The sequence below is a fragment of the Chroicocephalus ridibundus genome, chromosome Z (genome assembly GCF_963924245.1).
Source record: "Chroicocephalus ridibundus chromosome Z, bChrRid1.1, whole genome shotgun sequence".
In the NCBI taxonomy this organism is placed as follows: Eukaryota; Metazoa; Chordata; class Aves; order Charadriiformes; family Laridae; genus Chroicocephalus; species Chroicocephalus ridibundus.
Genome location: NC_086316.1, coordinates 43,253,561 through 43,280,122, shown reverse-complemented (window position 1 = coordinate 43,280,122; position 26,562 = coordinate 43,253,561). Strand labels below are relative to the sequence as shown.

At 41.2% G+C, this 26,562-nt stretch overlaps 2 protein-coding genes across 11 annotated transcripts in view; one reads left to right on the top strand and one right to left on the bottom strand.

Moving 5' to 3' along the window:
• The window catches only part of HNRNPK (heterogeneous nuclear ribonucleoprotein K), a 19,703-nt gene extending 1,908 nt beyond the window's left edge, over positions 1–17,795 (bottom strand). For 2 of the 8 annotated variants that reach the window (XM_063319299.1, XM_063319301.1), the window contains exons 1-14: positions 17,380–17,514; positions 14,851–14,929; positions 14,669–14,748; positions 13,692–13,789; positions 12,226–12,282; positions 10,689–10,732; positions 9,719–9,791; positions 9,019–9,132; positions 7,861–7,989; positions 7,062–7,369; positions 6,645–6,699; positions 2,990–3,040; positions 230–251; positions 70–152 (exon numbers count right to left, since the gene is read on the bottom strand). In XM_063319299.1, coding sequence (XP_063175369.1) covers positions 70–152; positions 230–251; positions 2,990–3,040; positions 6,645–6,699; positions 7,062–7,369; positions 7,861–7,989; positions 9,019–9,132; positions 9,719–9,791; positions 10,689–10,732; positions 12,226–12,282; positions 13,692–13,789; positions 14,669–14,717 — 1,083 coding nt within the window. In that variant the 5' untranslated portion in view covers positions 14,718–14,748; positions 14,851–14,929; positions 17,380–17,514. Of the gene's footprint in view, positions 1–69; positions 153–229; positions 252–2,989; positions 3,041–6,644; positions 6,700–7,061; positions 7,370–7,860; positions 7,990–9,018; positions 9,133–9,718; positions 9,792–10,688; positions 10,733–12,225; positions 12,283–13,691; positions 13,803–14,668; positions 14,749–14,850; positions 14,930–16,500; positions 16,555–17,379; positions 17,515–17,674 lie in introns of those variants that run through there. The other 6 variants (XM_063319293.1, XM_063319298.1, XM_063319294.1 and 3 more) reach the window with 5 other exon arrangements.
• Positions 17,379–26,562, top strand: RMI1 (RecQ mediated genome instability 1). Of its 3 annotated transcripts, XM_063319291.1 has the most exons (3): positions 17,622–18,028; positions 18,357–18,816; positions 20,077–26,562. In XM_063319291.1, the coding sequence occupies exon 3, from the start codon at positions 20,105–20,107 to the stop codon at positions 21,974–21,976; it is 1,872 nt and encodes a 623-aa protein (XP_063175361.1). In that variant the 5' UTR covers positions 17,622–18,028; positions 18,357–18,816; positions 20,077–20,104; the 3' UTR covers positions 21,977–26,562. The 3 variants fall into 3 exon arrangements, with proteins under 3 accessions (XP_063175362.1, XP_063175361.1, XP_063175360.1); XM_063319292.1 differs by lacking the exons at positions 17,622–18,028; positions 18,357–18,816 and adding an exon at positions 17,379–17,517; XM_063319290.1 differs by lacking the exon at positions 18,357–18,816 and having other exon boundaries at positions 17,623–18,028.

Genomic DNA, 26,562 nt, shown 5'->3' with positions numbered 1-26,562 from the left:
GAGAAAAGGCTGTGACTTTGTTTTTTATTAAGAGAAAACAAAAGCTGAAAGCAAGTCAACTTCACTTACATCTTTAGGAATCGTTACTTGCGTTGTGATGATGGGTCCACCAAGATCTCCGTATGAACCACGCCCCCCTGCGTAAGAATAGTCTGATTTAAACGTATGCATCAAGCCCTTTAATAAGTACATAATGAAGTATATGTAAAGATTCTACATAAACACTTACCATATCCAGAGCCACCCTCAAACTGTAAGAGAAAGAGAAAAACATCTTAAATAGTGAATAGTCATGCTTCATTAACACATCTTCTTCTTAAGTATCACACTGTTAACTTTCAGCCTATTTTATGCAAAAGTCTCAGCCCTCAACCTTACTATAAATACAAGTGTTTTGCCACCAAAGGCATACTGAGACAAAAAGGGCAGACCAGAAACAAAAGGGGTGGGTGGGGGAAATCTTACTAACCTCTTATCCTGCCCTGTCAAAACCTCTACGAGTAAGGTACAAAATGACATAAAGGATCCAGCGATACCAGTTCATCAATCAGTCTCACTACCTCAGCTGCTGGTAGACACCTCCTGATGATGACCTACTCCTGACCCTTGGACTAAACTAATATTCAAATACAAAGATCAGAGTACAGCCTTATTAATACTACCAATACAGCTTAGGAGAGACTCAAGTCTCCAGTTTTGGGACAAAAAGTTTATCCAGTGACTGTCAATCCTCCTACTTCATCTATGTCTTCAGGACAAAAAACAAAGCTCTTAAGAATAGCTCTATAACTTGTCTCTTGATTCAGACTATGTTTGTATCTTAGAATATATGATGATGACATGAGTTACTTCTATTTTGCTAAAACCACTATATACCAAATCCAAGTATCTCCAACGAACACTCCTGGCCTTTTTTTATTTTTACCATTTGTAGAGCAGTATTTGACATCAAATGCTTCACTTCATCTAATGCCTTCTAGGTGCACAAGACATGATTTTTATACTTTCCTACAGAAGCAGAAAATAAATACGTACAGTTCTCCAGAATTCAACTTCTGGGAGACTGCTGGGGTGGCCTCTGAGAAGAGGCCAGGGGCCACAAAATGGACCCACTGCTGCCTAAAGCTGAGGCCATTGGCAAAGCTGTTGGCACCTCTGTAATAACATTTAAGAAAAGGTTAAAAAACCCGAGTGTGCACCAGTTGTGAGAGACGAGCAAGGGGAAAAAAAAAAAGTGAGAGAAATAACCCTGCAGATACCACAGTGAAGGAGGGGGAAGAGGTGCTCCAAGCACTGGAAGAGAGATTCTTCTGCAGCCCATGGAGAGAATCCACACTGGAGCAGACAACCACACTGCAGCCCATGGAGGAGTCTAAGCTGAGAGCAGGTAGACATGCCCTGAGGGAAGCTGCAGCCTGTGGAGAGCCCATGCAGGTGCGCCTGGCAGGACCTGTGGCCTGTGGCGGACCCACACTGGAGCACTTTGCTCCTGAAGGACTGCACCCCAGGAAGAGGACCCAGGCTGCAGGAGTTCTTGAAGAACTGCAGTCTATCGGGAACACCCAGTGAACGACTGTATCCCACAGGAGGGATCCCACACTGAAGCACAGGAACAGTGTGAGGAGGAAGGAACAGAGACACAAGTTCGATGAACTGACTGCAACCTGCCATTCCCCATCCACCCTGCACCACTCATGGCAGAGGACAGAGAAAAGGACAGCATGAAGGAGTGAAGTTGAGCCTGGGAAAAAGTGAAGGGGCAAGGAAAAGTGGTTTTAGTTTTCCTCTTTGTTTTTCACCATGCTACTCCATTTCTAGATGCCAATAAATTAATCTTCCCCGAGTCAACTCAGTTTTGTCCATGATGGTAATTATTAAGTGATCTCCCTCTCTTTATCTTGAGATATAAGTTTTTCCATCTTACTTTCTCCTCTCATCCTGCAGAGGAGGGGGAGTGAGAGACTGGCTGTGTGGGCACCTGACAGCCAGCAAAGTTCAACCAACCACAACTACTTGTTTGCAGAAGTTGTAATGCAACAGCTTTTCCCAAAATACTATTTACCTGCTACCTTTTTAGAAGATCAAAATGGAAGCTGCTCAGACAAGAGTTGAGCTTATCCTCTGTCTCTAAGCAACCTATATTGTGCAGTCGCATTACTCAGCAATACAGATTGTAACACAACTAACAGAGCTTATGGCAGAGTCCAAAATACAAAAGAATGAAGGACTCTGCCTAAGACTTAATTCAGAGGCTGATCAGAGCAGCACACTGCATACACACAGACATATTCTTGTTGGTATTTGCTACAGGATCCCTTTTTGGGCTAATGTTTTAAAGTACAAACAATTCTTTCCTTGACCATTTCTGCCTCCCAAGAGTACAGAACAGCAAATGAACTTGGCAGAAGATGAATTAAGCCATTACATTTGCTGTGTTTAGGTAAGCTAAGAACTGATGTTTAATATTTGGCAGCACTTTGCCATCTTCTAGAGACCGTGAACACCTGATGAACCCTGTAATTTCCCTTCACAAAACCTATCTGATCAAATTATATATTTTCAAATACACTGATAAGTAAAGCATAATAGTTTGTCCACAAATTTAAGAAGCTACTTTCAATATTTGCTGTTTGAAATATGAGAAAACACACCATTATGAAGTTAGTACAGAATATATATCCTAAATGTATGCATATATATCCTCCATGTATGCATGGAGAAAGTTACTATTTATAGCATGAAAACGGGGTGTAAAAGAGCTCCTCTCTTTTGGGTGCACTGCTGCATACTTCCACATTTCTATTAACATTACCTGTCTGCACAGACACACTGTTAAGCTAAACTGCTAATAAATTCTGAGTCAGAAGGACAGATTTATGATTTTCAAGCAAGTGCAAGTTGACACTGACTGAACTGAAATCAAGAAATTCCCATTATTACTTAACCTGTTCAATAAAGCAGTTTTCAAAAGAAGGCTGAGCACACTCACCAGCTCTGGTGGCTGCATGTCATCACAGGCATCCACGTGGCACTGCATCATCTCCCACACATAACGTAATAGGAGGAAAAGAGGAGAAATTTAGATTAGGTCCATATCACGCAGACTTATAAGTAACTTGTCAAGCAAATACAACAGATACTAGTATAGAGAAACACTTACACTACAACAAACACCTAAAAATGTGGTTTAGACCACTTTCAGGACTCACTCCCTTTTAATTTCACTTTGAGGGAACTGTTTAAGTGCTCACACTCACTTTTTCCCGCCCTCTTTCTGCTGTATAAACAGATTTTTCCTCTAACAAAGGTTAGAGAACTAATAGTAGATCAAATCCTGAGCAAGCTTTTCTTTTTCTTCTATAACACCCTCCTCAAGTGCGTTTATATATCAAAATCTTTTATTTCTGCCGTGCTTTAGAAAATGAAGATTCAGTAAGATTGAAACAACTAACTGGCAGTGATTATCTCTGCGCCAACAGTAGGTCAAGCAGAAGGACACTGCTTCTCGTGTTCGTTCATTTCCATATACCTCATATAGTCAATAAGTAGACTAACAATCTACTGCTGCCCAATTTTAAGACAAATTTAATTATGTTTTAAGAATTTGATATATAGCATTTCTTTCTTTCAGAATTCTACAATTTCAGCAATTGATGTTCCCTTGTGTACTCTAAAACCAGCTTCTCAAACAGGGTATCTTAACATACGTAACAGAATTTTCTACTCTACAGACTAATTTGTGCCAGTGACCACTGGCGGTAGAACAGAAACCAAATGACACACTGGCTGGATAAGGCAAAGAGCTTAACTTTTAGATCTAATGAAAGAAAACGCATGCAGTCCTAACTGATGTCAAATTCTTTTTTTAACAGAGTTAAATTTTGTTACTTTCTTCCAGAATCTGCATGGATAAATATAAGAGCTGTCATACATTCTCGCTTTCCTGATTTTTTACATGCTTGTTAATGTCACATCTGTTAAACATGAGGAACATTTTGTATTTTTTTGAAGCGTATGTGCCTTTATTCAAGTGTTTATACATCAAGACAGTAAGTTAAAAAAGAGATCAAGAATTACGAAGCATTTGAAGGAGCTAAAGTACATTAAAGTCTGAAGACACAGAAATCTGTGGACACAGTCTGCTTAAAAGGAGACATTCTGATTTAAGTCTCTATTAACTCACATTTAAAAATTTTCCAGTACTTGGAAATTTTAGTATATGATCAGTTTATTAGACGAGAGGTGAGGGCATAAAATTACTTTATATGCTTATCCACTTTATTTTCCTCCCCTCCCACTGGTATCTTTCCGCATTTATGCATCTGAAAGACCCCTGTGGGTGAAGGTGTTAAAAAAGAAATACTGGAGATATATTAAGGTTTTTTCAACTGCCAGAATAGCCCATACGGTCCACAGGCTTTTGATGTGGAGTAGTTACACACTAAAATATATAGCTCTGTTAACAGAATAGAAGTCAGTCCTTCAGCATAAAGCTTCAGAAAAGAGATTACAAACCAAATGAACTCTTTCAACAGCAGTGCATAATTAAACTACAACTATAAGCCAGGCTAACAGACAAGCATTTTCTTAAGCAGGTCACTCTGTGTGGGCAAAGGAAATTAACCTATCTTTTAAAATCAAAGCAGGTTTTTCTCATGTCAGCATTTACAAGGCTGTCAATACTGTCATGTCTCTGGAATTCTAGAAAATTCAGTTTTAAAGGTCTTGACCTACTCAGTCTTTCTGCCTTTAGTGGAAAAGAGAACTCAAAAAAATTCCTGTACATTCAACATTTCCATGATTTTTGAGATATTCATCTGAGAAAAGCATCTGTTCTTGCCTTTTATTACACCTATGTAAAATAGAGTCTATGTGATACAGCACTTCTGCTTTTCCCATGCATTACTTAGTTAACAAACCACTCTAGTTTAAGTGCTTTGATAGAGAATGGTTTCTATATTAAACAAAGGGCAGCACAGGAAGACTTTACATTTCTGGCATGACATTTCTAGCTCCAGCCTCACAATCCACACTAAAACTTCCTATCCACTTATGCAATTTAAGACGCTAGGATCATGGTTAAACTAGAAATTAAGTACAGTCTTTGTTGGGAAGCAGTCCTCACTTTAAGCAGGCTATGATACTTGGTCATAAAGGAGCCAAAGTCATGAGCAGCTTCAGTGTGAAGAGGAAATAAAATTGCTTTGTTGGGGGGGGGGGGGGGGGGGGGGGGGGGGGGGGAAAGAACAGTGATGACTTCACTTGTAGAAACTCATGTCAAGAAAGCAAAGGTCAACCTGAAAAAAGTCAGGCTAAACAGAAGTCAAAATGGATTTTCTATTCTTGCTGGAATGTAATAAAAATAGAACACACTACTGCCCAAGAGTCAAGCTAAGTAAGACTGTGCTCAACCAGATACCCAAAGAAGGGCAGGCTGCTCAGTTTATATGCTCTAGCGCTGGCTTTGTTAGCTGCAAATTTAAGAACACAAAATCTGGGCTTTCAAAACATGTAAAGCTGTACAAAGGAGGTGTACTTCTCAATTCTTCTAGTTTCTTAACATGTAGAGTAACATGGGTAACAATTTTTTTAACTGTGTGCAATTTTTTCCTTTTAATATTTCTAGTAAGCATGTATCATTCTTGCAATACGTACTTCCAGTAACTCTTACCCCCAGGAAGGAGGAAGTGTGTAAAACTCATTTAGGTAGACCATTTAATAGCTTTCCTCTACTCCTTTAATTCATTTAAAAAAAAAAAAAATTCTTTAAAATGGCAGGTGAGACAGAAGATGCCAACCAAAGCCAGAGGAGAAAAGAAGATTGTTACCATAAAAATTTACCTCGTAGACATATATGATTTCTCCTCCCAGGAAAGAGGAATCTAATGCAACAGCAGATGACTGCTGGGAAGCTGCATTTCAGAATACAACATGGAAGACTATCTTTAAGCCTTTTTTTGAGTTTCCATATACAATGAGAGACTTTTTTCCTCAGCATTAGTATTAAGTATTAGCACTAATATGGTTGATTGTACCTAATTTATTTAGGATTCAACTTAGCAGTGGCTCTAGCTCCAGAACATCTGGAACTACAGTGGATTTTCTGCACACAGAGAAACTAGCAAATAGACAAGAATTTATTCAAAAGAGCAATCACTTTCCAGATCAACTAGAGCTCTTCATAGATACTATTCTATAATCTGTATTATTCTATCTATACTTTTGTTTTCCAAAATTAGTGTTAAGAATGCTTATACGGATCAAAGAATTTCAGACAATGTTGTTCTGATGTATCTTTGTCTCAAAAGCCTACCAATTCCTATTTCTGTCATCCTGATTTGAAAAAATCTAAAAGACAGTCAGGGCAAGAAAACCTGCAGGGTAGAGCACTGTCAAACTTTCTATATCATTTTTGATGACACGGAAGAAAGAAAAAAAAAAAAGAGATCATGTCTCAGACACCACTTACACCCCAAACATCCCTCCACCGGACGGACCGTTTGTATGGACAAAACATTTTGGTTGCATCATCAGAACCATGCATGTCCCAAACTTAAGTGCATGTGTTCAGCAACAGTATCTTCAGACAGTCAGCATGTTAACTGTGCTTACGGAACAGAACAAGGCAAATTTTAAATTCATACCATGCCATCATAACGGTCTCCCGGTCTGCCCCTTCGGTCATAGGACATAAGATCTCTAAAATAAAAAAAAGCAGCAGCATGTGAATTGTGTTATAAACTTTGTACTATAAAATAGTTCATCCAGTCTAATTTAAATATTCACACTCATGGTTCACACACAACTTAATTCCAAACTACTCTAGCTAAGTACTGAATAACACAGAAGTTTCAAAACTACTGACTATAGTTCTGGTAGAGTAGTACAGTGCAGCAAATAATTAAATTCCAGTACTTTTCAAAATACTCTGGTCTAATACACACTCACTAATACACCACTACCAACATGGAAGTGTGGAAAAGACACCGAGAAAATGAACATGATTCACGAAGAGTGTACACAACTTGAGTTTTGCAGAATGCATTTATGCCACAACTCACCCGCCACGAGGAGGTGGTGGAGGAGGAAGAGGAAGATTACGAGCTCTGCTGCCACCTCTACCACCACGACCTGGTGGAGGCGGTGGAGGTCCTCTGCGAGGACTCATATCATCATAATCTCTTCTTGACGGAGGCATAGGTCGTCCACCGCGACCAGGGGGCATTCGATCAAAACCTCCTCTTCCACGCATCGGAAAGCCTACCGGACGTCCCCTTCTATCATCAAACATCATTGTGAAGCCACCATAGTCATATGTTTCATCGTAGAAATTGGGATCATAAGGCTGGGCCCGTCCTTTAATTGGAGACTACAAGACACAAACAAAAAAACAATGCCCCCAACCCAATTAGAACTATGACAATTTCATATTTAATTAAATTAATATACTAAATGTATAAATATGAATTTATGCATTTGGAATATGTTCTTGATTTCACAATGCTGGTAAGAAAAGAGGAGATGGTATGTGTTTCCTGTGACCTTAACTACGACAGAGAAACTGCTGTTATTTATCAGCAGCAAATAAATTTTGTCTCCCTTCCTCTTCAATTTTTGCATCTAGTGATATGCAAAGCATGAATAATGGCCCAGTAGTACCAAAAATTGCTTCCCTCCCCCATAATGTGCATCCCAATTCTAAAAAATGGAAACAGTTTCAAATGGTGGTAACAATCACTTTGGTACCGGGAAAGTAGGAGGTCCTGAATTCAGAACAGGAACTGAAAGAGATAATTTTTAAATGGTCCCTAACACTAATGAATGGCAATGAAGGAATAAAATAAATTTAATAAACGTTACCTCAGAGATAAGATCCAAGATAATCTTGATACATTCAACAACTCTATCAGGTTTTCCGCCAATAAGGACCACTCTGTCCGTAGAATGAGGACAACACTCTTGGAAGAGCTTAATGGTGGTCTGAGTGTTCTGTTTAAGAAAAAAAAAAATCCAAGATTGTTTAATACAAGGATTGTGAACAACTTTATAAACCCATTAAAATGTTTTTGAAGAAACAATCCAAAAGACAATTAAATTCCCAGCCATTTTAAGTGCATGAGTGCTTCTGAGTTCTCACAACAAATTTAATTTTAGGGTTACTTCCACCCCCAACTCCTTTTTTAAAGACCTGTCCTGACATCGTTTTGTGTGAAGAGGAAAAAAAGTTCAATTTTCTCCACTTTCAATTATGGCCCACCTACACACCATCATTTAATTAAATAGTAGCAAAAGGACCACATATACACTGTGAACTTATAAGTTCTATTAACCTTCACATGTCAAGAAAACACGCTTTGGATGCAAGACAGCAATGTTGCTAGGATTATGTCTAGTTATCTTGACTTTCTCAATCCATGCGAACAGGTACTAGCTTATACCTGAACTGATCTGAAATTGCCTCTGACACAATGCCAAGAAAGGACAGAAAACAGAGGTGTTTTCAGTTCATAGAAACCATTAACTTTTTAAAATCTCATTCCTTCACTGAAAGAAAACAATGGTCTTCTAGGAGGTAAAACTAAAAAAATATATGTAAAGCCCCTTTACTGTGTAAGTCAGACATCTATTGAATTATCACCACAAGAATTTCTGAACATGCATTCACCCTTAACTATTTTGCATGTCCAGCCACATGACTAAATCTTGACTATGCAGCAGTTCATTCTCGAAGGAGTGAGGAATGCCAATTTAAAAAAAAAACAAAAAAAAATTCCTTTCCTACTCTCCCATAAATATGCCTTAGAAGCTTGACAAGAAGCCCTAGGCTCTATCACCAGCAACTTTACTTCTGATGGCTTGCAAGGAAGTTGCAACTTGCAGATCTAACTCAGAACATCAAAATCATGTATGCAGTATGTTCTGGAGGAATTACTGCACAGAAGATACATTTGCCCCTTATGAACACAAAACACTTAAGTTCTTTATTAAACAGAAAACAAATCTCAGAAGAACAAGTACCTCTCTGAGTTCTTTAATTTTAGCACCCTTGACACCAATAATTCCTCCTGCCAAACTTTGGTGAATGAGAAGTCTTAATTCGCAGTCAAAGTCGCTGCCTTTGTAGTGTTGATACTGTAAGAAGGATGCGTACAAGGAAAAGAATAAAATATTAGTCACATAAAAATGTAAAAATATTTGTAGTTTTGTTAAGTTTTTTCTCCAAACACAATGGTATGACCTGATTAATTGCTGAATTGTAATCCTGTATTTCCTTTGATAGGATAAGAACTATTTAAGCACCTCACCCTCAACATAAACTGATACCACATCAGTATTCTTTATTTATTACATTACATTGCACAACTTTCTACAAAGATGTAAGAACATATCAAAGAATGCAATATTCTTACTGACAAAGCCAATACAGGATACAAGTTACAATGCAACTACTTAAAAACAACGATGGAACAAATCAGGAGGCAAGTATTTTGAAAGTGGGAAGGCTGTTTGAAAGGTTCATTTAATAAACTGTGACTGACTCTGTCCTCTACCAAAAAAAAGCAAACATGTAGTTTGACAGCCATAACCCTTCTTAAAAAGGTTTTTGGTTTTTTTTTTCTAATTTACTGTATTTAGAGAGCAGCAACTCATGTAGAATCATCTCGTTTCAAAAGTTAATCTTTTACCTCTGAAAAGAAACAAACATTAAGAAACATACCTCTTCTAAAGTAGGGATAATCTTCTTCAAGATTTCTCCAATTGTCTCTATATCTGCACTTATACTCAAGATGCTGTTGGAGGCCGTAATGCCAGACAATATGGAGAAGGTGGAAAAGAAGAAGTAAATTTTTTTCATCATCATACACTAAATTCCAGCAATATTTACTACACAGAAGAGCTTATAATTAATATTCCCCATTTAAAGTAAACCTGTTTGTTCAATTTACAACACATGCATCTTTGTTTATGCCCAATACATATGCATGATAAATTTAAGATTAGGTAGGTCTTGCAGAGAGAGAGAAAGAAAGACAGAATGGACTTTTGGAAGGGCTCAGATTAAGTGGGCAAGAAACTGACGCAGAACTGAAAGTAGAAGTGAAAATTCATGTTCCCCGCCACCACTAATTTAGGAAACCCTCGCTATTACATTGGTAAAACCGGCACACCTTCTCATAGAAAAATTGGGGATATGCAAGTGGTGAACATTTTATCTGGAGCAAGGTTATGAGACCAGTTAGAAATCAGATTACTAATGGGCTCTCCAAGAAAACAAATACAAATGCAAGACAAAAAAAAGACAAAACAAATGAGAAGTGAAGGAAAGTGAACCAGAGTTAGCATTTCATCAGAAATAATTATGAACAGGCAATGTTGAGGGGAGCAAGGTGGGCCACAAAGACAGAGCGAGAGACTATTTTGAAACAATTTGATTTACAATGCAGCAAATATGCAACACTTGAAGCTGTGCTCCTTCCATTGAAATAAAATTAGTGGATTGTTTGGGTGGGCAACTCACGTAAAAGTTCAGTGACAAAAAGACTTAATGGGGAAAATAAGACAGAAAACTTGAAAAAAAACAATACACCGTCTATAAGGGGATACTATTTAATCATATCAAAGGCAGGTAATAAAATACATTTCTCTCTTTCTAATCAGGCAGTGAGGCATAAACTGTTGGGACATACCGCTCGGGGCCACTGCTGTCTGGGACTGAAACACTGGCATTGTACTGCATTGGTCATTGGCGTTCGTGGATGTTGGCATTGGGCATGGGTATTCAATCGGAAGTTGTCAAGTATGGTACCCGTTTGGCAACGAGCACATTTTTGGGCATAGCCAACCAGGGTTTTCACATGGGCGTTCAGGGGCGGATGGGCCAACGTCATGGTGGGCAACGCAGGGGCAAGTCGATCCAGTACATGGGCAACGGAGATATATGGCCAAAAAAACAAGGAGAGGGAAAAGGGGGAAAAGCAATAAATTTTAATTTAATACAAACTATACTCATCACTCTCAATTAATGAAACAAGCTTAAGTTGTTCTGAAGACTAATACAATAACGGATTGCTACACCGACTGTGGCTTAACAGTATGGACCTTAAAAATGAGTCACTTGATCTGACTAAACTACTTTTTACTTTTAACATATGATGTTTCAGTAGCAGGCTGGCTCATGAGGGTAGACACAAAAACCTGTTGAGATTGGTATTGCTAGAACCTTGGGCAAATCGGGAAAGCTGGTTTTCCAGACCAATGTAAGTTATCTGGACTTAGGTGACGTATTGATTTACTTAAAAAAATAAAACAAAAAAAAATCCACAAAAAAAAAACCTAAAAGAAAAAATACAACTAGCTGCCAAAGTTAGTGAGCATATGTATGATTCCTGACCATTTCAACTTAAACCTCAATTCTAGTTGCGGTAGTTTATGAACTTAGTTGGAACTGATTTGTAGTGATATATTGCCAAATCTTGTGTTGAACAGAGTCTTGATCGGAAAAAACTGCTGAAATCGTAGCTGATGTTAAGTACAGGAGTGTAAACAAATGGAATTTAAGAAGCGTTGCCAAGTTTTATAAATACACAACATTAACGCTGAGCATGTGTCTAATCACAAGAGTCAACCCACTGTAAAATGTGAATGCGTGAGTAAGTCATGACCATTTAAAAATGCTTCCAAGTAACAGAATAGAATGTTCCTTTACTGTTCTATACCTATATTTAAATTGAGCAATCTTAACATTAATGATTTCGTGCTCCATGTGCAAGCTGTTAAAGAACAGATGGACCATTTTGTTTGTTTGCTTTTTTAGAGGAAGTTAAAGAATTCCTCTATCACTGGGTTAAGCCAGCCACCTGCAATGGTTTCAGTACTACTATAATTGATTCACTTGTATGGGAAATGGTACAATTAAGGGTTTTAAGTTTTGTCAATATTTCTAATTAGGATGGTAACTCAATTGAAGTGTGTAATTTAGTGGAATCCTATTCAAAAGCGAAGAGATTTAATATAAACCTCTCCTTCTACGAGTTGAGCTGGGTTTTAATTACAAAAGAAATTGAAGGACTAAGTTATCTACTCCAACAATCACTACAAATGGCTTGTAACTAGACTATTGATGTCCAGAGTTGCTCCCATTTCTAGAAATGCAGGTAAACAAGCTTTTGAGGTAGTGCTCTGAAAGAATAGGTGTTAAATTAGTTCAAACTCATATATACTCACGTCTGTACGAAGTGCTTTAATATTTTTGCCACCTTTTCCAATCACTGCTCCAGCATTCTGGAAAATAGTTTTCAGAAGTTACGTTATGCCAACACAGCACAGACTATTTTTCTGAACTCAAGACTAAACCCAGTATATTTATTTTCGCATTACCCTGTTGGCCTGGGGGGTGGGGGCAGGCAGGTACTGTTTTTGAAAGGTTCCAGTCAAATTGAAACAAACTGAAATAGTTTGTCCATGGAAAAAATTACCAACAGCTCTTACCACTGAACTTAGGAAAGGGAAGGATATTCAATTTTACAGCTAATATTTCCATTCCAAATGGAAGTCTCAAGGCAATTCTGCCTGTGTTAAAGCAATCTCATGGACTATAGCACTCAAAAAAATATACTGCATGAATGTAATGTAGGTCAATGATTTCCCTAATTTATTTGATTCTTTTTTTGGGAAAAAAAATTTTTTTTAAGAGATTACGTTTGCAAATTCTACTTTTGCACACGCAACATTTCTTGGTAACTTCAAGTGCTAATTTTGGTTTATACCTCTGTAACTTAAGTGACTTCTGAGAGCAATATATTCTGAAAAAGGTTAAAGCCAAGGTTAACAGCCAGTAACTTCAAGTTTCTAACGTCAACTGGAATAAACCGGCAGATAGTCAAGAAGAGTAACTCTAGAATTGTATTTTTACCAGGTTATTTCAAGGATTACATGCGAAAGTATTGCTTTTGTTACACAGATCATACATTATGCTAACAGCACGCTACACATTTCATGGTAGGTACCCCATGTAACTTGACTGTTGGTCAGAAATGCCATGCAGAGTTAATGTAACATTCTCCCATACCACCACCAAAGACTAAGATACTTCAAAAAGTACAAACCACCTGTAACAACTGGAAACAACAGAGAAAGTTCATACATCGCAACTTTACTGGAACTATTTACACTTTTTAACAAAACCACTGTCATCCCTGAAGCATTACTCCCACATTTCTTCCCGTTGTTATATTTGAACAAGTTTAGTAGATTTGTTTGGGAGAGTTACTAGAAGCCTAAGGAAGTTCTCATCTTACCTCTCACATTTAATTTACAATCACTAGCTGATCATTCTCTGAAGTGCTTCCTTTCCAAAGACTAATACACAGTCAATCCCCTCAAAATAACAACCTTCCACTCAAATATAAAAACACCCTATAATTCCTACTGCTCTATTTTTTCAGCAAGTGCATCTTTTAAAGGTAACTGAATTGATCCTTAGAGACTTACCCTTTAAAAGAATCACTGAAGATAATTCCATCGCAATACACTTCTACTACCATTCACACACACTTAAAATTATTCCTAATGAGTTATCTTGTATTTAAATAAAGTACATACTCTTTCTAAATGCATAGCCCAACATACACTTTGTCATCACTGCTTTGAGCAATGCTATAAGCAAAACCAGTAGAAACGAAAAAGCATACTTTGCTCTGAAGCAGGATGCGCAATTCAACCATCTCATCAGTGTTCCGAGATCTTTTGAAGGCCTGCTCTTCCTCCATATCTTCTGCAGGACGTTTGCCTGTAGAAAGGTCCATAGGGGGGAAACACAAATATTTATTTAACTTTCTAAGTCATAGTGAAACAGAACACATGACAATTTATGCTCTGTATTATTAACACTTTGTTTCCTATTAGCCCGACACTAATTACTGATGCCTACTCTGAGCATCCATAGCTCAGAAATAGGTCTTTACTTCATCAGCTCACATATTGATTAACTACTGAAAATCCATTTAAAAATCTATGAACTATGATTTAAGTGAAAATGTTGCACACAGTGAGAAATTCATGACACACTGTTTAAAGCAGTGCAGCATCACCAACTTTGTATTTATTTATAATTTACAATTGGGAAAAATCTTTCAGGCAAAAAGCTCAAATGTAGTTTGTCCAACACCAAAATACTAGTGGAATAATAGTAAAGTAGCACTTCAAATACCGTTTGCAAAAAAACTGGCATGAATCTAATGCCCTAACTTCCTCACCAATTATGCCAAAGAAGTTTTTAATGAAGCTCTTTAGAGATATTTCACATACTTATACTCCTGCATGTAAGAACTGCAATAAACAAAACGCAATCAATGGATACGCCTGACAGTATTCTTACACATTCACACTCTCCACACAAACACCGAATATTTAACTATGAAATATTTTCAAATCCTTAGTCATAACTTTCAGCTACTTATCCCATGTCTAAAACCTGTCAACATAAAGATTATACATTTATGTTTCAAAAGCATAATACGGTCTAATTAAAAATGAAAAGATTTAATGCAGAATGCAAAATGACTGCTGACACGAACACCTGATACAGTTAAAGCACTTCAAAATACTTAAAAACATTGAAATTTCAAGAGGTTCTTTATAAAAAGAAATAGTCCTTTAAAAAATTTACCATTTGTCTCTGTGTTGGTAAAGGTCTCTTCCTGTTGTTCAGTCTCCATTGCCTTTGTTTCTCAGGTGGGCAGGAAAAACCTGTTGAAGAATAAAAAAGCTGGTACATATTTTGCGAAAAGGCAAACTGTACATCATGCTAAAGGGAAAAAGCAAAAAGAAATGCCTGCTTCTAGAACTTACCGCTATTATATATCCTTGCAGAGAAAAACTCAAGTATTCTGGGCGGGATCAAAATCCAACAGCCTATTGCTTCAAGAGCCTATGAAAACAGCATATATCAGTTGCGACTCTGCTCACTTACAACTCAGATTCTCACTATAGACAAAAACCAGAGGTTTGACGTGAGTTTTGCTGCCAAGTTTTTCTTTATAAAAGAAAGCATACCCAGGCCAAACACACCGCTAAGAGGAGATAACAGACAAGTCTGTAAACTTATGGATAAACAATTATTGTCTGCACTTAGTTTTGGGGCACATATTAATTTTTAAGTAACCACATTTACTAAAAATTATTTGCAGATATTTCAAGAGAACATGCACCCAGTTCCAATTTTCAACATGTTATATGATACATGCCTTCGATTTACTTTTTAAAGGACGCTACATAACAATATGCTCCAGATTAGTTATAAACAATTAAAACTAAAAAAAGTCCCGTTATTGTAATTGTCAGAACTAGTTTTATGAATTCTCTACCAACATACTAATTAATAGGCATTTTAGGATGCCTTCCGCTCAAGTATAACAGATGAACAAAAAACAAATTACAACTTCTAGCCACACGAGCAAAAAATATCTTTTAAAAATACCACCCTCTGTAGTCATAGATAATCCTACACACACACAAAACCAAGAACCTCAAGAGCAGCCAAACTTCACCATGATTTTATAAAATAGGTATCTTATTTACGACCTGCTTTTGTTAAGTTATCTTGGAATACTAGCAAGTATTCACATTAGACAGAATTCTAGACAAAAGAAATAATTTTGCAACTTTTTCTCTTAAAAAATGTGTTTCTACAGGTAACAGCCAAACAACCATATATTCCCTCTTGCATTTGATTGACTTTTCACTGCCTCAACAAATGGTAGCCACTCATTCTGGTATCCACAGAGGAAAACAAAAAAAAAAAAAAAGGTGCATCTAACTTTTTAAACATACTTTCAGCCAGCTGTTAATTTGTAATTGTTGCCCTGCATGTACAGGCTAACAACACAGACTGCCTTTCCAGCACACGCTGGTCTTTCCAGGCACTTGAAAGTGAGCTAACAGACACACACAGATTTAATGTCAGCGAAATCTCAGCCAGACGTTGCCAAAATACTGTTATGCGGGGGAGAGTAGGGAGGGGCCGGGCAGATTTTTTCACTGGTTAAATAGACCTTTCGGACCCCGGTTATTCTATTCCCAATCACCCCAAGAATTTTAGGGGTGCGGGGAGCGAACTGTAACATACTGTTCAGGGCTTGGTCTCCCCTAGTCCCTCCCCTACCCGCCTGCACGTAAGGCGCTCTTAGTTACCGTGCTCTTCTGGGTAAACCGAATTCGCGGGATTAAATCGACTAATGCCGTGTTTTCATAAAGACCGACAGGATAAAGCGGCCACGAAAGCCGGGAGGCGGCACCAGCTACCACAGACTTACGAGCCGGCGAATACCGGCGCGCCTCAGCCCCGCTCCCCCCGGGGCGCAGCGGCTCTTCCCGCCCATCTCTCTCCCTCTTTCCCCCCCGCTCCCTGCCTCGCCTCCGGCACGGCCTTCACCCGCTGCCCGGCTGGCTCCGCGAGGGAAAAGCGGCGGCGCCGCATAAGCCCCGCCGCCCCAGCCTCACCTCCCCGGCGGCGGAGGGGACCAGCAGAAATGGCGGCCGCTGTAATGGCGCCTGCCCGCTGCTAGGCGGAGCCGGGAGCGGAAAAGCCGCCACCACCACGCGGTCGCTGGGAGATTTAACCCCCTCTGCCCGGGGAAGACACAAAGGAAGAGCCCGGCGGCCCGAGACCCGGCGGAGCGGGACAGCCTCGCCACCAAGGGGGCTCCGCCGCCGCGACCGCCCCCGAAATCGGCGAGTGGCAACGCAGGGCACTCCCCCCAGTCGGGCCTCCCGCGGGCGCCTCCGCACAGGCCGCGGCCGAGAGCGCCCTCCCCTCCGCCCGCCATAATTCCGGACAACTCGCCCCGGGCACAGAGTTACCAAGGGCGGGCGCAGGAAGGCGGCGGCGGACGCTCCCCCGCCCTTAGAAAGCACCCGCTAGCGCTGCCGGCCTCCACCGGCAGCCAAGCTGACTCGGCCACAGGGCCCAGGGCCGCCCGTAACGGCAGCAGCCACCCTTCTCGCCTTCCCCTCGGGCCGGGCCGGGCCGCTGGGGCCCGCGGACTGCCCCCCGCTGCCTGAAGGGCAACCCCCGGTATCAGCCGGAGAGGCTACACCCCGCTCTCCTCCTCACCCCATCCCACCGCCGTCCCTGCGGAATCCCACGGGGGTCCCGGAGCGCGACGGCGGCGGCTCCCGGTAGTTGAGGCCCGGCGGGAGGGTAAACGCGGGCCTCCCCCATGGCTGTGTCACGCAACGGCGCCGAGAGGGGCGCGACGGCAGCTCCGCCGGCCCCAAGAAGGCCCAGCCCGGCCTGTGTTGTCGTGTCCCCCCTCTAAGGCGCGGGCAGCGCCCCCTCCTCGCCGACCCCGGCTACACCCCGCCGCAGGCTGCGCGTACCTGCGCCGGCCGCCGGCCCCGCCGCGTACGGGAAAGAAAGGGGAGCAGCCCCCACCGCCAACGCGCACAGCCACCAGCGCCACACGCCGATTGGCCCCGCCGCCTCCCCCCGCCACGGGCCTACCGCCGCCCTATTGGGTAAGGCCGCTGCCCGTCAGGGCGGCAGGATGGCACGGACGCCTTCCCCCTTCCCCGCTCCGCCCCGCCCTCCGTGAGGGCCAGGGCCATACGGGCCCGGCCGCCGGCAGGAGGGCAGCGCCGCCCGCTCCGCGCTGCCGCCGTTTGGTGTGTTTACCTGCCCTGCGGGAGCCGCGGTGGGAGCGGCGCAGGCAGCGCGGGGCGGGGGTGGGGGGTCGGCAAAGGAGAGCGGGAGCGACCTCGGCCGTGAGACGAGAAAATGGCGTCGGCAAAAACCCCGCCTTGTGCGCGCTGCACGGGGGCGAGGGGGGTGGGAGGGCGGGGCTCTCGCGATGCCTAAACGCGCGCGCGACGCGCACCGCCTATTGGCTGCTGGGGCGCGCGGGGTTTTTGGGGGGCTGCACCCCGAGAGCGGCCGCGCCCTTCCTCCCCGCCCGTCCCCCCATCCCTGCCCCCTCCCCGGCAGCCGTGGGAGCCGGGGCCGCCCCGCCGGTACAGCCCTCTCGTCCCGGTAAGTGCGGGTGTCTCGGGGCGGGGGAAGGGCCTCGGCCACCGAGGGGCCGCGGCGTGCGATGACCACCCCACCTCAGCCCCCTCGCCTCCCCCTCAGGGCCTCGGCCCGCCGAGGCAGCGCCGCTCGTGTCAGGCGGGCGCTGTACTGCCGAAGCACCTGCACGGTGCCTTCCGAGTGGTGGAGCTTTCGGTAGAGCTTGGAGGCAGGGTGGTTTTTCTTCGCTGCAGGTTGTAGCAGGGAAAAAAAAAAAAACAAAAACCAACAACCCAAGCTGGGGCTCCTTAACTATTCTTATGGTAATTTTTGTTTTCTTTTCGCTCTGTAGGGAAGTTTAGCACCTTGGTCATCCTTTCTAAGGGGTTAAACACGATCCAGACAGTTAGGCAGCCTAATATCTCTTCAATATTTGTATCAATGATCTGGATGCAGGAGTTGAATGCACCATTAACAAGTTTGCTGATGATAGCAAACTGGGAGGTGCTGCTCACTCTTTTGAGGGACAAGAGGCCTTGCAGAGGGATCTAGGTAGATTGGAGCATTGGAGAAACAGCAATAGCATGATGTCTAGCCAGTCCAATTGCCGGATTCTGCACTGAGGATGGAGTAATGCGACGTGCGAGTACAAAATGGAAGACAAATGGCTGGAGAGCAGCCCTGCAGAAAGGGATCTGGGGCTGCTGGTGGACATCAGGCTCAATGTGAGTCAGCACGGTGCCCTGGCAGCCAAGAGGGGCAACCGCATCCTGGGGAGCATCAAACACAGTATAACCAGCCGGTCAAATGAGGTGATTATCCTGCTGTATTTAGCCTTGGTGTGGCCTCACCTTGAATACTGTGGGCAGCTCTGAGTCCTATAATTTAAGGATGTTAAGGTACAGGAATGCGTCCAGCAAAACTGGTGAAAGGTCTGGAAGGCATGTCCTATGAGGAACGGCTAAGGACTTCGGGCTTAGAGAAGCTTCCTGAGGAGGGGAGGTGGAGGTGCTGGTCTCTTCTCCCTGGAATCCAGTGATAGAACACAAGGGAATGGTTCAAAGCTGTGCCAGGGGAGGTTTAGACTGGAATAATTTCTTTATCTAGAGGGTGGTCAAACACTGGAACAGGCTCCTTAGAGAGGTGGTCGATGCACCAGGCCTGTCAGTGTTTAAGAGGCATTTGGACAATGGCCTTAATAACATGCTTTATCTTGGTCAGCCTGAATTGGTCAGGCAGTTGGACTAGATAATCATTGTAGGTCACTTCCAACTGAAATATTCTATTCTATTCCTATTATTTTCTTATTCTATTCCTATTGGATAGCTACTTCCTAAACTAACAAGAAGCTAGAGCTTATCAGCCACTGGTGTTCCTGAGGTGATGTCTGCGAAGAGTTGGTGCTATTGCCCCCAAACCCTGTACTGGGTCTCTAGATAACAATGATGTTTCAGACTAGCTTTCTGTTGTCGGGTACAAAGCTTTCATCCAGTTACAGTGTAAAAGTCATCCTTGCGATACAATTGCTGACAGATCCCAGCTTGGTTCTGTTGTAGATTGGGTCTCTTACTTCTGTTTCATAACAGTGCTGATGAAATGGGAGAATAACTTCTCGGGCCAATTTGTAAAGTAAACTGGGTGTTAACAGCAGTACCCACAGAAATCAAAAAAAGAGAAGGCATATATATGAGAACCTACTTCTGAGGGGTTTTTTGTCCATTTGCTTTCCATCCATAACAAAAGGATTTCAGTTATATGTTTCTAATTAAATCAACAGAAAAGGAGAAGTCACCAAGAACGTTGCTTGTATAAGTCTCCATACTTTCCTGATACTCCATGACGCATAAACTGCACACACTTTTTATGCTGATTGAAACTTCAAATATTGGAAATGCATGCTTATTTTTGGTATCTGTACAGGTGTTTTTCATTTAAACTGACTCTATGTTGTCACACTTAGAATAGCAGAACTTTGAAGTGAGAGGAAATTTCTATTTAATATGAGTGAGAGATTTGTTGTAACTTTAGCTGTTGTCAGAAGAGTAAATATGTCTTTTTGGGTTTTGTTCTAGGGAGTTCACTCTCTTAACTTAAAAAAAAATGTCTACATCTAATGTTGCAGCAAGAGTGGAAACTTGGCTTTCATCGACATGGCATGTTAAAGTTCCTTTGACATGGCTGGAAGCATGTATTAGTTGGATCCAGGAAGAAAATGGTGGTAATAACTTAAGTCAAGCTCAGATTAACAGACAGGTATTTGAGCAATGGCTTCTTACTGATCTAAGAGATTTGGAATATCCCATTTTGCCTGACTGCATCTTAGATGCTCCCAAAGGAGAGTTATCAGGCTTCTACTCTATACAGATTGATTCACTGCTTGATGTTAGCCAGCCAGCGTATTCCCAGTTGCAGAAGCTAAGAGGGAAAAATACTGTAAATGAAGAAGTAACAGCCAGCACACAGGCTTTCCCGAAGCCCTGGGAAGCAAAGCCTACTCGAATGCTGATGCTGCAACTAACTGATGGGGTACACCAAATTCAGGGCATGGAGTATCAACCAGTGCCTGTCCTTCGCAGTAATCTTCCTCCTGGAACAAAAATCACTGTACAGGGTAATATTGCATATCGTCTTGGAGTCCTTCTGCTTAAACCAGAAAATGTGAAACTGTTGGGGGGTGAAGTGGATGCTTTTCTGGAGGAGTATTCTCAGGAAAGAGTCCTTGCTAGATTAATTGGAGAAACTGAAAACCCTAGTTCTGTTGGACAAGCTGGTCACAACCAAACTGTTTCAAGGCCTGTGGATGAATTAGAACAAACTCCAGGCCCTTCGGATGAAGAGCTTTTAGCCAGTCTTGATGAAAATAATGAATTTAGTTTAAACAACAGAACATCTTTAGAAAGTGGATACTGCAGTAGAAGCAACAATTTTAGTACAGCCTCAGGTTCACTAACCGCGCACAGTGGAAATATTTTGCTATGGGAGTCTGGAGGTCCTTTGCCTCATTCAGATGAACGAGTTTCACCTCCCATAGAATATGTCGATGGCTTTCCTTTAGAAGATGACTTTCTTTTGGAAGAAGAGATGCAAAGAGAGCTGGAGGAAGTGCCACCAGTAGTCATGAACAGAAACATAGGTTTAATTACTGAGAGAATTCCACACACATCTAGGAGCTCCTGCAATTCATCTTTAAATAGCATTTGTGAAAAAGGCGATATGAATGAAAGAGACAAGCCTGTAGAAGCTACCAGCAAGCAAAAGACTTTTGGAAGAACAGTATCTGATGGAGATGGAAATAGTATGAGTAACTTTTCACGGCACAAGAGTGTACATCAGACCTGCAGTTCTGCAGATTTTTCTTTGGAAAATCCTCTTGAAGAAAGGCAGAATGACACAAACCTAGAGGACAGCAGATATAAATCCCAGCACACTTCTGACAGCAGGCTGTTAAATGATGATCCTGTATTTTTCTCAAAAACAGATCCAGAAGCAGATCAGCAGAAGCATGATTCACTGACCTTTCCTTGCAGATCAGTAGAGGCACATCTAGATTTAGATTCTCCACCTTTCACATATATTTCCCTTCTCCTTGCAAAAAAAACAGAAACTGTTAGAATTCTGAAAGTTAAATGTTTTATTGTTACTCTCACTGGAAACCTCACAAGCAGCAATGGGTCCTGGGGTATAAAGGCAAAAATTTCTGATGGTTCAGCCTATCTTGAAGTAGATTTTGCTGATGATATTCTAACAAGTTTGATTGGCTTTTCAGTGCCTGAAATGAATAGGCTGAAAAAGGATCCAGCTTTACATCTGAAGCTTAAGGATGGTTTAGAGAAATGTCAAAAACAACTGATAGATCTCTGTTGTTTGATGACTATAGAGTTTAATCCACTTCAGTCAAAAGCCACTGTGTTACTTCTCCAGGATGCTGATGCAAGGCATCTAGAACAATTGAAGAAACGTTTGAATAAATAAGGTGTGCAAACTTGCAGACTGTATATTGGGGAGCATTTAAGTCATATTTCCCCTGAAGGACTGTTGAAAGTTAAAGTTTAAAGTTAAATGGTATGTCTTTTATCAGAAAAAATAATGGAAAAATGAGATGAGGAGATGACTTGTTGTAGCAAAACTTAGCAGTTTGGTTGTTATGGTGATAGTATTGAAATAAACTTTCAAATATTTCTGTTTTGATTTAAAATACTCTTGTATTGTTTTCATTCTGCAAAATCCTCAGTGTCCTCGACTGGTGATCTGGAGTAGCAGAATTTGTCAGGAAATGGGTAACAACAAAAAATTATCTTGTTATTATACTTTTTCAAGGATGATTACTTATCTGATTTTTAAAAGGTAGCTACAGGAGACTGTTAGTCTTTTCTTGGAGGAAAGCAGTTGAATAAATTTAAACAAAAAATTATTGTTTAAATGCAGTCATTTCTGACTATTCCAACCTGAAAATTCGAATACATATTCAGTGTGCAAGAACCTGAAGTGTAGAGAAATGAAAGATTTTCTTCTAAATGTTCAAGGGGAGGGGGGAATACCACCCTATACATAAGTGAGATTAAAAGCTGTATATCTTTTTAAACAATTTTTTAAAGTGCCAAATATTTTTAAATCTTTTATTAACAGAATAGAATGATTGTAACATGGGGAATCTATTTCTTGTCATGTTAATGTTAATCATTACTAATAGTTTTGAACCCACAGGCAAGGCCACCTTGTTTATTCTTATGATTACTTGTCTAACCTTTTCATAGCGTAGTCAAAACTTTTGCTACAAACCTGTTGTATATGTATATTTAATGTTGGTCTTAATTTTGATTGATTTTTTTTTTAATTTCTGCTTTTAGAACGTATAGAAATAAATGTATTAAAACTTTAATTTAAACTTTGGTGGAAACTGTTTAGTCACTTTAAAAGAAAAATATACACCTTGTTGAGTGTATAGAGTATCAGAATTGGATTAATTGGGTTTTTTGTTCTTCCTTTTCCTTCTTCCCATCTTTTTCCCTTCTCTTGTGTTGTTTGTTTTTTTTTTCTTTGAAATTAGAAGAATTAAAATTCTAGTAGGAGTAGAGGACGAATGACAGGAGATGTCTGCGCAGTGTTGATAGTGTTTCCAAAGAATGTAAAATTGGTAGCCAGGAGAGGGCTTTTTCAATTGGACTGTCAGCATCTTTTCCCAAAGCCTTTTCTTTTCCTGAACAATGTCTATTAGACTGTTGGGAATTGCTGTGAGAGACTGTCAGCGTTGTCCTACTGCCCCGTCCCCAACTGAGAAGCATCCTTTGAGACTCCAAATGGCCTAAGGAAAACTAGCGGTAATTTGCTAAGTAAGGTAAAAATGGAGGAAGAATCATGAGCTTTTCCAGGCTCAAGGCATGAGCTTTTTTTAGGCTTTATTTTATACAGTTTAGAAATGCATAAATTCCTGTGTCCCTGTCCTTGCTCTCCTCCCCTTTCCCTCCCGGCTGTGAAGAGAACCTGAGCAAACCATAACTCTCTGAGTCGTCTTTGGGTTTATTTTCTGAGGCTGTTGGGAATTGCACATTGTTTAGAACTGCAGCAGCTAAAGCTTTTGCTTGTGTGGAATATATATTGCTGGATCTTCAGTTACAGTAAAAATTGCTTGTTTGTAGGAAACTGGCCAAGCTTCATCTCATATAATCCTTGTAAAAGGTAGTACAGCTGACTGTAAACCTGTAGTGCAGTTTTCTGGAAACACTTCTTTTATGGTGAGTTATGGGAACTTCCTTTGAAGTTTTAGCCTTACCATACAAACGCATAGGAAAGTTTAAAGTTCAAACTAAATGAATAATCCACAGATTTTATTCTACTTGTACAAAGCAAGAGGAATGTCACTCAAAGGAAGCAATCAAATTAAGTGTTGTTTTTGTTTCAGCTGATGCAGTCACAGGGGCCCTTCTTTTTCTGCATTTGTGTTAAGGTTTGGTCATCACCTAAAAAGTTCATGCATCTTCCGTCCTCTTCCCTTCCCCGCCCCCCCCCGGCTACTGCCTTAAAGGCACTGTTAATTGTCTGACTTTTCCTTCTCCCCTTGCCCCCATTGTGTCGTCATTTTCAGGATGTTCTTCGTGAAGGGATACTCCTGTGCCTCTTCTCCATGGCAAGCAAGAAGGTAAATCTCAGTACGGCTAGCTGTTTAGAGCTTGACTGCTCTGTAGATATTTCAGTGCAATTTTCTAGCATATATTGATTTCAGAACTATGTTTAAGCTTTCAGAATCAATGAAAAGTATTGCATAGTTTTTCAGACAAGAACAGGAATGAAATAAAAATTATTTTGAGAAAACACGCTTAGTTAAGAGCAGTGTGTCAAACAGAAAATGGCATATGTGGCCGTGTGTAGCCGTCATTGGTTCATGCCTGTTCACTTTATTGCCTCTCAGAACCAACTTCTCTATTACTAGTCTTAAAGCTTTTGTGCTGCGCGTGGGTAATTTGTGTGTGTGTGTTGCCTCAGCGTGGCAAGCAGTGGTGTGTGTCGCAGTCCTTCAGGTGACCAGACTTCTTGCAGGCTGAATTCGGAGAACAGTCTGCAACCCCAGCTGACGGCGGTAGTGCCGGGGGGCAGAGGTATGGCCACACTCCTGCTGGGGCGTGCAGAGGAATTCCTGTGCGAGCTGCAGAAGGCAATTGTCGTGGCAGCTGCTCTCATGAATTTCACGTAGCCTTCTAGCAGAAAGCAGTTCCTGCTCTTTCTGTCCTCTCTTCTCCGTGTTGTTTTACAAACTCACTTCTTGCTAACATTCTTTCAGCTGCTAAGTAGGCTTCCGCGCCTGCAGCGTATCTGACTGTGTGCACTTTTGAAAGCTGTATTGTTCAGGAATGTTTTCATATTAATGGGAAAAATAAACCGTATTTTTTCATTGCTAATCACAATGGAAACTTCTGACTAATTAAGTTGAAAAGTATGAAACCTACAATGTTTTGGATGTTGTTATATTAATGATGAAAGTTTGCTCTTCCTGCCTTTCTTACAGTTATTAAAGAAAATGAAAACAATAAATTGATTATGGTGGTGCCAGGTACCAGGTGCCAGAATATCCCATTTAAAAGCTTTGTTACTAAGGCAAGGCAGTAGAAAGAAGAAAGTTCTCAGGAATTTTGTTGCACCCTGCTTCCTTTAAAGGTATTCACTCTCAAACTGTAGAACAAGACAGTGGTTTCACTGAAGAACGTGGCAGGTTTCCAAATGACCTAGGCTGGCAAGAACAGTTTGAGGACTAGCCTAATCCTACCGATACCAGTTTTGCCACAAGGATGCGTGTCGTTATAACCCAGCAACTTCCTTCTTGTTGAATGCAAGCAGTGTCCTGAGGAAGTAACAGCTCGTTGAGATAATGTCATTTTAACGTATCAGTTAGGAATATTAAGGGATTTCTTAAAGAGTGTGTTGTACTGATCCAGTACTGTGACTTCACACTAAAATAATAATGTATTTCAGGTCATATCAGTAGGAAAAATTTTCACAATAGCTGAGTATGGAACAAGATTAGATAGAACAGTAAACATAACATTTCGTTTTAAATATAAAGCCCTATTTCTTAATGTCTTGCTGTAATGCCATGCATTTCTGTTTAGAACAAAATGGAAATAACTTTTAAGCTTTTTGTTATAGGGATGGAAGAGTGATTTCTAGTACAGGACTTCCGAGTTATCTGGTGGCAAGCAAACTTAAATGTATTTACCTGGGAGGAAAGGGCAAAATGGACTTTAAGATGTAAATAGTACTGCATTTCTGATCCATTTGTCTGTATTATGGTCCTAGAAGGAACAGAATGCCAACAGTAATGACAGCAAATGAGATGTTAAGGGCAGCCCGACATTGCAACTCTCTTTAATTCACCAGGAGGTAGAAGTTTCCAACAAATCAGCTTCTCATCTACATGTATGTGTGGCATACTCTTGCATCAGTGTGTCACTTTTTAATCTTTTCTTTCCTTAATGTCCTGGTTTGAGGTAAAACAAACCCAATTTTCTTTTCAGTGATTTTACTTTTCAGTTAAGCTCTTCTAACTAACTGCACTCTCTGAAGTTAATGGTATGTTTTTCAGACAGTGTCGGCTGCTAGCGGTGATAAGGCTGGATGTTTGTAATTCATACCAAGGAACGGTACCCAGAGAGGCTCCTGCTTGTATTAATTTCTGGAACACTCAAGGTCAGGTAACTTTGTTGTGTGCCCCATTGGAGGGTTGAAGTGGGAGAGCACAGAGGGGTCCCACCTGCAGGGAGGAGCGGACAGGATGGGAGACCCATAACTGACCCACGGGGTATTCCATCCCATCGGCATCATGCTCGGTATAAAAGCTGAGGGATCAAAGGGTCAGCTCTTTCTGCGATGGCCAGCATCCAAGGAAGACTCTGTTCATCTGCTTTCGATCCCGATCCCTGCATTCCTGAATCCATATCCAAAATCCAGTTCCCTTCCATCGCTGAGTCCAGTCTGGGACTTTACCGGTGTCGTGATCGTCATCCTGGGAGCTTGATATGGTTTTGTTCATTCGGTGGCCAGTCCAGCCCAAACCATGACAGTATTGT

Coding starts and splice junctions, on each gene's coding strand:
- RMI1 (XM_063319292.1), top strand. CDS start 20,105: ATGTCTACATCTAATGTTGCAGCAAGAGTGGAAACTTGGCTTTCATCG.